General features: G+C 47.2%; 1 protein-coding gene across 4 annotated transcripts in view; it reads right to left on the bottom strand.

The window, feature by feature from the left end:
- The window catches only part of PLXNA4 (plexin A4), a 1277179-nt gene that overhangs the window by 36355 nt on the left and 1226127 nt on the right, over positions 1-14697 (bottom strand). For all 4 annotated transcript variants that reach the window (XM_069629627.1, XM_069629628.1, XM_069629629.1 and 1 more), the window contains one exon: positions 10219-10431. In XM_069629627.1, coding sequence (XP_069485728.1) covers positions 10219-10431 — 213 coding nt within the window. The remainder of the gene's footprint in view (positions 1-10218; positions 10432-14697) is intronic.

Genomic DNA, 14697 nt, shown 5'->3' with positions numbered 1-14697 from the left:
GGAGCCCCATGCATTTCAAAGGTGGCATTCAAGCAATGCAGTTCAACACCCCACCAGGATCAGCTGAAGTTTGCCAGTTTGGAATGGTAATTACCACTGGGTCCAGACAAGGGGTGACACAATGCCTCCAGCAGTTCAAGTTGAGGTCCAGAGCAGTTTGATGCTGTGTACTTTTTGGTTTGATGCGTTGTTTTAAGAAGCAGCAGTTCAAAGTCATCCGCAGCGGAGAGCTGACGTTCAAGCCGAACATTTGATATGCTCTACTGGTATGATGTGGTGTCAAACTGGTTGGATGAATGCAACACAGCAGTTCGAAGAAGTTTGAAAAGTGTCAAAAGCAGCACATGGGTCCTGATGGCTCAAGGGTGCTGAAATATGGTTGGCTCGTGTTAGAGGATGGTCCTAGGCTGCATAATTAAGGAATCCAGCTGCTAGGCTTCATCTGGTGCTGCAAGTTCCAATCCAGGATCTCAGCGACAAGATTGGTCCATTTACTCTTCACTCCCAGACTGGGGAGGCTAGCAGGCACCTGCAGGAGCTGCACCTCCAGTGAGAAGCCTGGGTAACAGTGGTGCTGCAAGACAGCATCTGTCTTGGCACAACACCAATATGTTCCCTGTGGATGGGTAGGGAGCAGGGCATGCCCCTATCTTGGAATACCTGTCTTCACCTCTGGCAGAGGGATTGGAAATGACTGCTCTAGCAAGAGGGTCCAACGATTTCTTCTTCCCTTATGATTCCAAGATGAAGTGAGAACAGAGTGGGAGACCCCTAACTTCTAAAGGCAAAAGGATACTGGGGATTGGATACAAGCACGCCTGATTTAAGGGATGCAATCTCTGTCAAGGTGAGAAGTGAGCCTTGCCTTCTTGCATCAGAGGATGTATGGGAGACAGGAAGGGAAGAGAAGCCAACAGAAAACTCAGATGCAGGAACCCCTAATCCAGTCCTTCTGCTCAGTATGACTGCCTTAGCATGGTCCCTTGCAATCCTGCATCTTCATAGGAACTTTGGTATGCAACAACCTGGTGTGAGGCCAGACCTTTTGGTATGGGGTTGCCTCTTTGAACCTCGGTTCCCCTAGTCCTGGTGGGAGATTCCTGGGCTGGAGTGTTGTTGCCCAACCTCCCAAGTGATCAAAAAAGGCATCCCCTACCTGCCTATTGTCCTGCTGGTTGAGCAGAGACAGGCAGTCTGGATAGGATCCGCATAGCCTGTCCATAGCTGGGCTGAGCTCACAGCGTTGACATGAGTATGGTACAAATCTGATGTGCATTTAATAACTGTGTGAACTATCAGTCACCATATCAAACCTCGGGTATGGCTTATTATTAGAGAGTGGCCTGCCACCAGATGGATATATCTGCATAATTAGTATGGTTTTGTATCACATGTGAAGATTTAAATGCAACCTGTCTGCAGTAACTTTGCTGTCACAGCAGCAGTCCAGCAGGGCACCTGTGACCTCTGAACCTTCTCTGTGCCGCTGAAGAGTGGCTGCAGACGAGGAGACTGAGGCCGCAGGATACAGGTGTACACTATGTTTCTGGCATGGAGTTTAATGTGAGAGGGTTTGGTTAGCAGGCCACCCTTTCTTAGATGGATTACCCACATCATGTTACTATTAATATACATCAAAAAGCTAGGACGTTTCCATCCTTGCCAGATTTCAGTCCTTCACATTCAGAAACCAATAGATCTCCTCGGCGCATAAATCTTGAGGATGACCCACAACTACCTTGTAGATAAGGTTTCAAATCGCTAAAGCCAGCTCCCAAAAATGGATACAACACTGCCCACTAGCCAGCACAGTCACAGTTTTGAGAATTATCTTTCTTTGTAGTGTTTTCTAGAATTAAGGTGCCCTGTTGCCAGGGGGGGCAGGGTGGGGGGCTACTTTGTTAAGTAGTGGGCTGCACTTTCAAAAGCCCTATCAAAACTGACCTGACACTAAAAGATATGCAGTGTTTATATCGAAAATGTTATATTGTAAGATAATATATTGAATATTTTATATTGAAATATTGTATAGTGAATGCATTTAGGGGTGGGGTAAAGGGTTACATATTTTTTGGGAAACGGTTGGGGTGGGTTTTTAGGGGTCGGAAATGGGGGTTTGGAGGGAAACCCCAAAAGAAAAATTAAAAAAATGTATTCACTATAAAATGTTTTGATATAAAAGTTTCGATATCACTATAATCTCTCGATATAAAGACATGTAACCACACTAAAAACACGTACACTGCCTACAAGTGTCCCTTGGAAGCCGGCGAAATATGGGCAAATCATTACAGCAGAGGACTGACTATGTCCGACCGAGGCGTTCCCTCCTCGCTCTTATCCTGAACAACCTCAGTCATGAAAGGAGATGAGCCCCAAACACGCCCCTTTGCACGGGTCGAACCCGCTGGAGTGCAGGTGCGTCACTTCGCCTTGATGTCTACCCTCCTTAGCCGTACCATGGGCCACGGCGGTCCGTGTGACAGGGGCCCTTGTGTGGCACTCACAGATATCAGCATCAAGGGCTCGGCGGAGGAGTGACAGTTCAATTTACTGAATCTAACTGCCGGAGCAAGGCGGCCATGAGCTCTGCCCCCGCGTCCCCGCGCCTCCTTCATTATTCCCGAGCTGTCATCCCTGGAAGGAGGGAAGAAGGGGGGGAGAGAGACATAGTGCCTGTGACAGCTCCGCCACCGCCCTGCCGTACTTACCGTTCATTTGGTTTATTGTCCGGGACTCCTGAAGGTGAGCCATGACAGGACAGTAGAATGCATCGCTTCGCGCCTTTGTGACCGCCGCCACTGACGTAACCGCCTTCCGTATTGATTGGTTCGGAGGTCTACGCTACAGTAGCAGTGCTCCCACCCGCTGGCACCCTCCTGCCGCACAGGGGTCTGCACTGAGGTGCAAGAGCTGACGGGGTGCAACTCAGGCATGCAAAGCCACAGGCAGAGAGAGAAGCCATGGGTGGAGGGCGGTGGATCTCTCTCCGAGCCATACTCAGCAAGGGGTCTACGCTCTTGGCCACTGAGCTGTGAGCAAAGCCCCACAGTCACTTTCCACTGTGCACATCTGGATTGTGCCATGGCCATGTTGAAGGCCCAGCCACATAAAATAAGTCACAGTAGAAGTGCTTCCAAGCCATCTCGCAGAGAAGCCACTCAACATCTGGCAACATGGGGCTATTCAGACGATTTTAAAATCAGTGCGACTTTTGTCAACATATCACTGGTAGTTCAGTTATTTGTATTTTCTAGAATGTGGGGCAGCATTACAGAATATTTGCACTGGTGCAAAAGCAATTAGCACTAGGGTAAAAAAGGCCCCAGTACAAAAGGGATAATCTTTCAATGCACTTTTGCACCAGGGACATGTTTGCCTACTCCTTTGATCCAATTCACTTTTGCACCAGGGACATGTGTGCCTACTCTTTTGATTCAATGCACTTTTGCACCAGGGACATGTGTGCCTACTCCTTTGATTCAATGCACCTTTGCACCAGGGGCATGTTCGCCTACTCTGTTGACTCAATGCACTTTTGCACCAGGGACATGTTTGCCTAATCCTTTGATCCAATGCACTTTTGCACCAGGGACATGTTCGCCTACTCCTTTGATTCAATACACTTTTGACCAGGGACATGTTTGCCCACTCCTTTGATTCAATGCACTTTTACTTTGCACCAGGGACATGTTTGCCTACTCATTTGCTCTGATGCAGAAATGCTTTTAAAGAATATCCATTTTACACTTGTGCACATTCCGCACGGCTGTACACCACAGCGGTAGTGGGGCCGCACTTGACATTGGTACGTGTCAGAATCAGGGCAGAACATGCTGGCACATATAGCACAGTTGGATGGCAGAACCTTGACTATAGCAGCTTACCAATGCCTGGATGCCCTCGACAGGGGCCAGTGGGTGTCTGTGAGCAGGGCAGCCGGGTCCATGTTGGCTGAACACGACAGGGATTATGATGCTGAATTTAAGGGTGGTCTTGATGGCCCTTAAGTGTTTGTGGAGAGCATGCAGTGGGCCTTTCTGTAGAAGTATGTCGTCTGTATTTTATGTAGAGATACGAGGTCTCGTGTGCTGCTCATCTTTGTGGAGTGACATATTTAAGAGACAGATGTGTGCGGCCCTTAGTGACCACCAGCTGGAGCGGGTGAGCTTGTGTTGCTGTTTGTTGACATCCCTGTTCTGTTGGTTCACGTAGTGTTGCTTTATGGACAGCACGGGCCAGATTACAAACACTTTGCACTGGTGCAAGTGCAACTTTGCACGGTATTAGCACTAGTGCAATGGGGCGAACAGTTATTCTTTGAATGCACTTTTGCGGCATTTTGCCCTAGTGCTAATATCGTGCTGTATTTCAGACTAAAGCAAGCAGTCCCCTTTGCAATAATCCATTGAAAAAAATATGTGTTTGCACTAGTGCACATTTTGCCCTGGTGCTAATACCGTGCAAAGTTGCACTTGAACTGGTGCACAGTTTCTGTAATCTGGCCGCATATTTGCAGTACACTTAAGGTCTCAGAGAAGTGAATTGCGTTCTTGCTGTAGAAGCAATTCACTGAAGTGTTGTGTGGTTTGTTTGCTGGGGTGAATTGTCTGCGTGAGTTGCTTGATGAATCGGTGGTTTGGTGAACTTTGGCAAGGCGCGGCACTGGGAATACAGAAGCCGGTGAGAGCGCGGTCATAGAAAGAGGTAACCGGGACATGGCATGGACATATCATAGGGTGCAGACTGATGATGACTACTTCTTGGAGGGTGGGGCGAGAGAGCAAGGGATGGGATATGAGGGACAAAGAGAAGGGCCACTAGAATATAAGACAGAAGTTGCATGTCTGGGTTACTTGTGCAAATTACAAGCATTGGCAAAGCCATCTGCATTGGCTTTTTTTGCAGGCACGTAATCCACATTTTCCAGGTGCTGCCATAATGTTACTACCTTGCCATACGATTGCAACAGCTGGCAAATGGGGACAGTACCTCAGCTCATTATGGTAGTGTCGGGCAAATGCCTTTAGAGGAGCAAAAACTGTTGGCTTTGTCAATGTTTGTTTTGAACGTGAATTCAGTAGAAAAAAAAACAGAAGAAAAGACACACCCGCAGCCTTTAAATAAAGTGGCTGAAGGCACACCTGGTTAAGACAGTTATGTTACATCAGTGGCTGCTTTAGGTGGTTTATAGCTGCAATGTGATTATTACTTTTCAGGAGGCGTCACAGAAAGCGCACAGGCAAGCTCAAAGGGGGTGTGTGTTGTGTAGGAAGGGTGAGGTAGTGGGTAGGAATGGTCGTGGAGACTAGCATGGCCATGGGTGGCCAATGGGTGGGCACAAAGCCAAACAACACCTACAAGCTGTGTGTCCCTCCTCACATCACATATCTCTCTTATTTTCACTTCCCGTGACAATAGTTTTGGCTTATGGGCAGAGCTCTCAGTGCCACATAAAAGCCGAAATGGCTTAAACAGGTGGCAGGGGGTGGGATCAACAGGTGGACGTACATGAATACGTGCCGCTGCTGGCAGAGTGGATGGAGAAAAACACTAGAACGATGTGGCTGTGACTGCTCATCCTACGACTGATGGGCATGGCAGGCCCATGGTCTGGCAGCCATGCTTAGCTGAACATCCCGCAGGCCTGGCCAAGTTGCAGCAAAAACTCTCTCCGGTACCACGAAAGGGCAGTCTATGGTGTCACAGGGCATGAAAAGCTCCATGAACCTCATGGAACGCTACCCATGCCCTCCAACCTACTGGCAGCTGGCATGGTAGGACGTCTGTGCCTTTGGCTATCACTTTCATGGGACTATGGTTACTGTATTCATTTTGGCATAACTGGCTCTGCTAGCACCTGTGCCTTCAACTTTGGCCTTATGTTGCCTGGCAAAGAACAGTGCCAGTTGTCTACTTAGGCAACACGTCATCCTGTTATTTAATTACTTGGGGGAGCGATTGGCTTGATTTGAGAAACAAACATCTGCTCTAGTCTAATTTCATAGGTTCTTATATGTTTCATCTGCTTACCATTTTGGAAAGTTCTGAACGGGCAGTTTACGTGTTCTGATGGTATCTCAAGCCTAACGGTAGACTGGCACCGGAGCGGCATTCTGCTTCGCTGAAGGTCTTATTGTCATCAAGGACCCAAGTGAACTCTTAGAAATACATAGTGATTTAGCCCTAGACTCAATGCCACCATGCACCCGAACCATGACAACAATGATGTAAGTGCATAGTAATGACCGCTCGACTCATTGACACCTGGAGCTTATGCAATTGAGCCCACTTGCCTGATCGGCAGGACCTCAATCTGTTCATCTTTGTAGTCTTGTGTCAGTTTCCTTCGCTATGTTTCCTGATTTGTTGTCTGTCTAATTTGACCTGAGCTACCACCTAATTGGTACATCCTTCTGGACTAACTTCACAGAATCTCCCAGCCGTGCCTCGGAATATTATTGAGATTCCTTAAACCACTGTCATGTGGTGGTCTGTGCTGGAGCTATTGTGCCAGTGTGGCTGGTGGGTCCCCACTGATTGACCCTACCCAGGTACTGCTTACATGCATGAATCAATGCATTCCTCTAGTCTATGTGCTTGCATGACAGTTGCTCAGACACCTTGAGGGCCACCGCATGTGGAGCTACTCATCTAAAAAGCACATTTATCTCAAATGCTTGAACCACTGTCCCAAACCTGTAGAGCTGCAAGTTCAGCTCAACAATGATATCAGATCACATCACTAGACATCATGTTTCTCTAGAGAAGGCAGTATTGCTAAATTAGCAACACTGACCCCAGTAAAAGAAATGGTTTAAAAAAGAAACCAGGCCGTGCATACCAACTATGAAAGACAACAATGACAATCTCCCTCTCTCTAACACCCTCTCTTTTGTCTGCCTCAGTCCCTCTCTCAATCTTTATTGATAGCTCTCTCTTTTGCTAACTCAATCTGGTTGGCTTGCTCTCTCTCCTGCTAGCGCTCTTTTATTCTCCCAATCTTTTGCTTACATTTACATTCTCTCTTGCTGTCACGTTTTCTCTTTTACTTTCTAGCCACTTTGGTTGATTCTTTGCTCTGTCTCACTCACTCACACTCTGGTTTGTCACTCCTTCCTTCCTTCCTTCCTTCCTTCCTTCCTTCCTTCCTTCCTTCCTTCCTTCCTTCCTTCCTTCCTTCCTTCCTTCCTTCCTTCCTTCCTTCCTTCCTTCCTTCCTTCCTTCCTTCCTTCCTTCCTTCCTTCCTTCCTTCCTTCCTTCCTTCCTTCCTTCCTTCCTTCCTTCCTTCCTTCCTTCCTTCCTTCCTTCCTTCCTTCCTTCCTTCCTTCCTTCCTTCCTTCCTTCCTTCCTTCCTTCCTTCCTTCCTTCCTTCCTTCCTTCCTTCCTTCCTTCCTTCCTTCCTTCCTTCCTTCCTTCCTTCCTTCCTTCCTTCCTTCCTTCCTTCCTTCCTTTTTTATGCATGCAATCCAGAGAAAGGAGTTTCGAACTCTGCATTTTGGCCCCATCAGCTGCTCTGAGATGTCCTGTATGTCCCACAGATTTCCACGGGACACTTTTGAGCGCCAAACTGTGGCTCTCAAGATGTTTCCAATGACAACTCAACATTTACTATGCTGGCCAGGGCTGATGGTAGTTGTAGCACAAGACCTCTGGAAAGCCAAAGATTGCAGTCCCCTGCAGTGCTGGGCTTACAAACCAGCGACCCTGCACCTACCCCTAGGTCTCCTTCCACCCCCTCTCTCCATAATCCAGAGGACATCCTCGCCACTGTGTGCTGTAACCCTACTTTTATTTGTTAAACTTAAACAGTTCCCTGGAGTAGTCAGGGGACTGGATTTGAAAGCCACGCCCCCTCCCGCCACACCATAACTTTCAGCTTCAGTCGACACTTGGTCGATGCAACATAGACACGCTCTTAATGCTTAGAAAAGGCAGGCTCGAACAATAGCACTGCCCACAATCAGCCACTAGAGGGAGCCAGAGAGTAATGCAAGAGTCTTCCTTGCGACCTGTGTAATCGGCGCCAAATTTAGACCTTTAAGGTCAGCCGTGTAAGAAACTAGGCTGACGTGGGCCAACAATGCGTGTAATTAAATATTTCGAACTGGGGTTCCCAAGATGCCATGATATCAATGTAAATATTAAGACTACCGCCTGCCAAGCCCTCCAGTTATGCAGTCAGGCCTGGGTGGGGAGGGGGATCCACAGCCGAGACAGTTGTTTCTAGGTTTGGTCCTACTCTTGTCCCTGCGGCAGGAAAGAATGAGGGCACAGTGAGGCAATCAACACGCCCCATGGAGGGTCACTAATGCCACCCGCAATGCAAAATGTCTGCATAATATCTCAGCCCCAGTTTATGAATGATAGAGACATTAGTCATTTTACTTTCAGGACAGCAAGTTGTTTACAGAGACTAAAGTGCCCTCTCCCTTTGTAAGCCAGCTAACAGCAATCAAATGGTTTTAAACCTATAACTAAAGGTTGCGTAAGTTTGGAGAAAAGCATCTACTGTAAGACTTAGGGTCTGGAATATTTGCCCGGTTCAAAGTGACTTTGCACTGCTGAAAAGTGACTTTGCACTGCCGACATAAACCCTGATTCATGGAACTGTGCAAAGTGTATTTTTGCAATGCAAAGTCAGTGCAAAGTAATTTTTGCAGTACAAAATGAAATTTGCACTGACTTTGCCCTGTCCCGGGCCACAGGGCTTTAATGATAGCCTGGGACATTAACTGCCCGGTTATGGCCCCCCACAAGTGTAATAGTGCTATTAGTTCCCCGGCATGTCGTACCGGTTTACTAATACTGATTTTTTTAAATTAAGTTTAGGAACAACATGTTCCTCGTTTCTCAACTTTAAAAAACTACAAAAAAGGATGGCTGCCATGGATCGGGGAGAAGGGAACTTTGCGTAGTCCCTTCTCCTTTGCCATATTGGCTAGTCACGTGCCGGGGGCGTGCCGGAAACACTACTGTTCTGGGTGCAGGCAAGAGACAGCAGCAAAAGGTACGCAGGGAGAGGGTGGGATGTCAATATGTGGAAAAGCGGGGTGGGTGATGGAGGCATGGGGGCACAGTAGAATACTTACCTAATTATCTGGCGAGGAAGATGGCAGCCTTCGGCTCTACGGAGGATCAGAGCAGGGGCTTTACCGTTTAGTAAAGCCCACGTTCTGATGCTCCTTATTGGCTGGAAGGCCGAAACCACACCCCCGCTAGGTACTAATGAATCATCATAACCAATTGCATTGCTCAGGGAAACCCCCCGCACCACCCCCAAACCACCGTTTTACAGCTGCTGTGCCCATACCTGCCTACATTTGAAAATCAAAATTCCTGAGATTTATGCCCCGCCCACAGCCACACAAGACCCCACCCATTTGAGATGGCTCCGCGCACACGCCCCGCCCACAAGCCCCACCCACCTGTCAAAAAGGAAAACTCTGTTGTTGTAGCCTTCAGTTTGCTTACTATAGCATTGAAAATCATTCATTCAATGCTATAGTAAGCAAAATGAAGGCGGCGCCGCCGCCAAAATAATGCTGTCAATCCAATGACATGTATTGAAAACAGCATTATTTCGGCGGCGGCGCCACATTCATTTTGCTTACTATAGCATTGGATGAATTATTTTCAGTGCTATGGTAAGCAAAATGAACGCGGCACCGCCGCCGTAATAATAGTGCTTTCCATCCAATGATATGGATTGAAAGCACTATAATTACAGCGGTCTTTGGTCGCATTGAGGGAGCAGCGGCCTCACATAGTGGTGAGGCCGGCAGTGGGCAGGAACATTTTGCGCCGTTTCCGGGTTCCGCCCTCTTCTCCACCCGATTGGCTACCTGCGGCAGCCAATCAGGTGGAGAATATGACGGGACCCGGAAAGAATCTCTTTTCCGGAGACCCGGAGAAATGCTTAAAATTCCGGAGTCAAATTCCGGAGGTTAGGCGGGTATGGCTGTGCCATCGCAGAAGGGGAGAGACCATTTGAAAAAGAGGCTTCGTTCAGTTTCGAGAAAGCCGCCTGGAACAAAAAGACCCCATAAACCTGAGTCAGACCCTTCAGCCATCCACTGTTAACAAAATGCAATAGCCACACACATACATGACCTTGCCTTTTGCTAATTCTTCTGCAGTGACCCTCCCCCACCTTCCTCTGCAGCACTACCCACGCCCCAGACCTCTTCCAACGCAAGAGAAGACATGGGGGCTCACCTCTCCACCCAGTTCTTGTAGCTGGGGATGTCCTTGGCATAGAGCAGCTTGTTGGACGGCGAGTCTTTGCCCAGGCGATGCTCAGAAGTGGAACAGGAGTCCATGAATGTCTGGGCCACCACGGAGAGGCAGGCATCCGTGATGCTGTTCTTGTGGATGTCGAACACGAACTGTGGGTTTTTGATGACATTCACCCAGAATCTTAGTGGTAAGCTGGAATCACAGAACAAAAGATGAATTAAAAACTAGCAAAACCAGAAAAACACAAAGGATGCAGTGCAGTTTCAGTGGGGTGGTGGTTTGACCCAACTGAGCGCAACATTTACCGATGAATGACACCCATCTTGCAACAGAGTTGCAGATCAGCAGTAGAAAACGATTAGCACAAGGCAGTGTCTGAAACCTAGGTAAGGAATGACCTTTTAGAATCTTCTTATAGTGCAGTGCCATCTAACTGGTTCTCAATGGACTAGTCCAATTCTCAGTGATTTGGGCAAGGGCAGTTCAGGTCTTTGTTGCCAGAGGAGCAGCCCCATGGTGTGTGGGCCTGAAGGGTTGCTTGCTAACTAGTTGCCACCTGCAAGCATGGCTAGGCCGGCGGGCATGCAGAGTGGAATGTAGAGCAGTGGGTTGCTCGATACAGTGTAGAGTTTGCCAGGTGTCCGCTCCGAAGCGAGAGGGTTGCAAAGGTGGGCTGTGGCCTTAGGGTTTGGCTGGCTGCTGTAGGCAGGATAAAGTGGAGAGTTGGAGGATGAGCGGGTTAGTGATGTAGTGTGGGATGGGCCCACTCCGCAGGGTGGTCTCTTGTGTTCCATGCGGGATGTCAGATTGTAAAGCGACCTCTTTGCATACAGGCTCAGACTTATTTCTAAGTGTAGTGGCATCACTGAATGTAATTTGCAGCTACCTTTTTTATGGGCAGGCAGACCATTTTCTGGATATATATATATATCTCATATTTGAGTGTTGTGCTTCTATCCACCAGTAGGGGGTAGCAATCTGCAGATGATACACTTACTCCCCCATTCCCTCCAACGGAGAGGTCCTCCAACGATGTCCGAAAGACAGAGGGTTGGACAGATATCTGAATGATTGACAAGTCTTTTCCAAGAACAGTCTTTTCTCGGGAGGATAGCTCAGGGGCAACGTGCTATCCTTGGAAGCAAGACGACATGGAGCAACACAGGTTCGATCCCCGGGTCCGCGTTTAGAAACCTCTGGGTATTAAGTGCGTTATAAATAACCTGTCATATCATAACCGTACCCTTGACCAGGAAAGCCCGTGTAAGGGATCTGGGATCATAGTTTGGAGCTTGCGCTGTCAATCTCGGCCTTTCGTTTACAAGGCTGCTTGAGTTTCTGGTACAAGGAGATTAGCCCGATTAAGTGGAGTGCATCATTGGCCCACCTCCAACACCTCGACTCTCACTGAGTGCTCAGAATGGTTCTTACCTGTGCTTTTGTACTGGTCTTGGTCTAGTCCTCATTCTATGAACACGGCCCCCTCGTTCAAGGGGCAAGTAGTTAGTGGGGAGTTTGGAGAATGGCCTATGCAGTAATATTCTGGTCTAGATAATGGTGAAGCAAACAGATGCCTTTCCACTATGTCTGTACAATTTCATTTTGCAGTTCAACCTGCTTGCTGTTGTATATATAAATATACAAATATGCATCAGACAAATTTCACTATCATGAGTATTATAAAAGCCGGAAAATAAAGGTATCAGAACAAAATGTGCAGCGGATATGGAAGAGGTAAAAGTATGAAGGTGTAATAATTGAAATAGAAAAGTGGTAGATGGTAAGGGAAAGGGGCAGAGGTTGAAGTGAGCAGGAACTAACAGGAACTCAGTTGCACTACTTGTATTTGTTTCTGTTAACAGTTCTACTACTTTTTATAACCATTTTCAACATTCCCGAACTGTTATTTTTTAAGTTAAAGTATACCCTTTAATTTGCAATTAAAGCTAAGCTGAAATCTCTTTGACCAATCATTTAAGAAGACTGCATGACATCTCAGCCTGGATGGACACTAGAGAGCTTCATCTTAGCCAGTGGAAGAGGGAGGCGGTCCTGTTAACACTAAAAACCTCTCTCTCATACCCCATGCCTTCTGGTTAACTCAGGTTAAATGCAATTCTCTCACCGTGCCACTAAACAAATGTGCAGTTACACTAGGAGCTTTGTTGACTAAACAGCAGACTATTCTAATACACCCGAGGGGACCCAGAGGCAATATATAGATATAGCAACTGATTGAGGAAAAGAAGTCAAACAAAACAGGAGATAGCTTCCTCTGAACAGCTCCCCCCACTTGATTGTGAATCTGTCCGAGCGCAACCCTTTGAAGTGTTTGCACCTTGGGTTTCATTGACCAATTCATTTTTAAATTCTGTTCTTCGTTCTTTACTGCCCTGGCTTAACCGCATTGAAGCCAACATTATTAGCAGAAGGGAGCTATATGAGACCACTTTACATTACAATGCTTATTATGCGAGCAACCGAGAAGACCTATGTTGATCGAACATATAATAATAATAATAATTTTGCATTTATATAGCGCTACGAACCCTCAGGTATCTGAGCGCTGCTTATTATTTATTACCCACGGTGTGTGGTGCTCATTTATTGACCTCGGAATGATGAAAGGCTGAGTTTGGCCCTGCCGGGATTCGAACCTGCGGTAGCAAGCTCTGCACGGATGTCAAAGCGAGCCACTTGACCGGCAGAGTCTAACTAGAGTGCCATTATTGGATAGATCGAGTGATAAATGAGCACCGTAGAACAGATTTACCACAGTGCCAGCTACTACACTGTCCAATATTAGGCACGGGATTTCCAATTATATAATCATAATTGGTTATTTATAACGCGCTTAAGGCGGACCCAAGGATCGAACCTGTGTTGCTTTGTGTCGTCTTGTTTCCAACGCGAGCGCGTTGCCCCTGAGCTATCCTCCCGAGACAATATACTGCTAGATGTCTCCATGATTTTCTAATATACATTTCCACCACGTCCCCACTGGTGTGAGGCCCCATGACATTATCCAAGGGCTCCTCTTGTGTCCTGGGCCCAGGATCCATGACCGGTTGCGGCCAGAGTGCCCCACCCCGGCCACCCTGAATGAGACTGATAGATGGATCATCGCCGCGCAGCTCAGCCTTCACCCCCTCACACGCACCTCTGTGCACCAAGAGGGTTTCCGCTAATGAAACATTAGCATGTTATTAACATTATCTGTGCTTTTAATCTGCGGCTGATTGCAGCCACTCAGACTAAATGAGCAGGAGGTTTATTTAAGGGGGGGTGGAAGGGGCGAGGCATGATCTCTTTGCAATCAGATTAAATTAACTTCAAGTCAGTTCATAAACTCCTTCAGCGCCTGCAGTCTAGGCCTACTCGACAGCGGATGCGGCGAAACCTTCTGGATCCCAGGCTGTTATCTCCCCTGATCCACTGAATATTAAATCCAGTCCGGGTTTTAGCAGGACTGACAAATATGCAAATGACCTCCACTGAAATTCATTACATGTAAATGGTCATCATGCATAGTCATTGAGGATACCCTGAAAACCTGACTGGATTTTCACTGATAAGTCTATTCATTCAATCGACGAGAACAGTCCCAGGTGAAAGTGCCATTTCTTCTGACTACATTTTCTCTCCATCACATTACCTCCCTTTCCTTGTGCTCCCTGTCCTCAGTTCTCCTTTATCCTACTACGGCTTCTCCGAACCTTTCCACTTTAATGCCCACTCTTGTCCTCCATCTTTGAATGGGGAGCAGATGCAATAGACCTTGCAGAGAAGCTCATCTTTTGGGGCCTGTGGGAGTTCTGAGCTGCGGGAAGGTGCTGGGCAGAGAGCATCGGCCCTCTATGGACGCACATATGTGCAGAACAGGTGTGACCCAGGCAGCGCTGCTTCCAGATCCCCTTACTCTACTAAAACAGCATACCATTAGGGGAATTTTCAGAAGGGAATGTGAGGTTGAATGTGCAGCTCTCCAGGGCTTATCCCCAGAGATGCCTTCAATGTTTCCAACTAGCTCTACAAATAAGTGGCAAGCCAGCCACTTGTACTCCAAAAAAGCATGCCAATACTACCCCAGACAAACTGTATCAGAACATGTCCCCATAATAAATTGGAATAACTTTTTTATTCCCTAAAGTTATTTTACTCCTGATTTAAAAATATATGGAATAAAATACCCGAACAAATATAGAAAGCAACACATAGACGCTTGCCCCCTACTTTAATCCGAACTTCTCAGCGCTTATTTTCCGATCAGTGGTACCAGAGGAGAAGCGCCCGACGAAGGACCTATAACATTGTCACTGCCTGATCCGAAGAGGTAAACATGTATCTATTAAGTTGCATGATGTACTAGATGCAAAGAAGTATGGATAAAACAGAGACATCTATTTGAAAGTCAAAATATATTTGTATTCTCTTCAAAAATATCCCCAGGATGAATTA

This window comes from Ambystoma mexicanum, chromosome 12 (assembly GCF_040938575.1).
Source record: "Ambystoma mexicanum isolate Mex_15411 chromosome 12, UKY_AmexF1_1, whole genome shotgun sequence".
NCBI classification, from domain to species: domain Eukaryota; kingdom Metazoa; phylum Chordata; class Amphibia; order Caudata; family Ambystomatidae; genus Ambystoma; species Ambystoma mexicanum.
The sequence above is the reverse complement of the archived record's forward strand: the minus strand, read 5'-3'. Positions and strand labels throughout refer to the sequence as shown.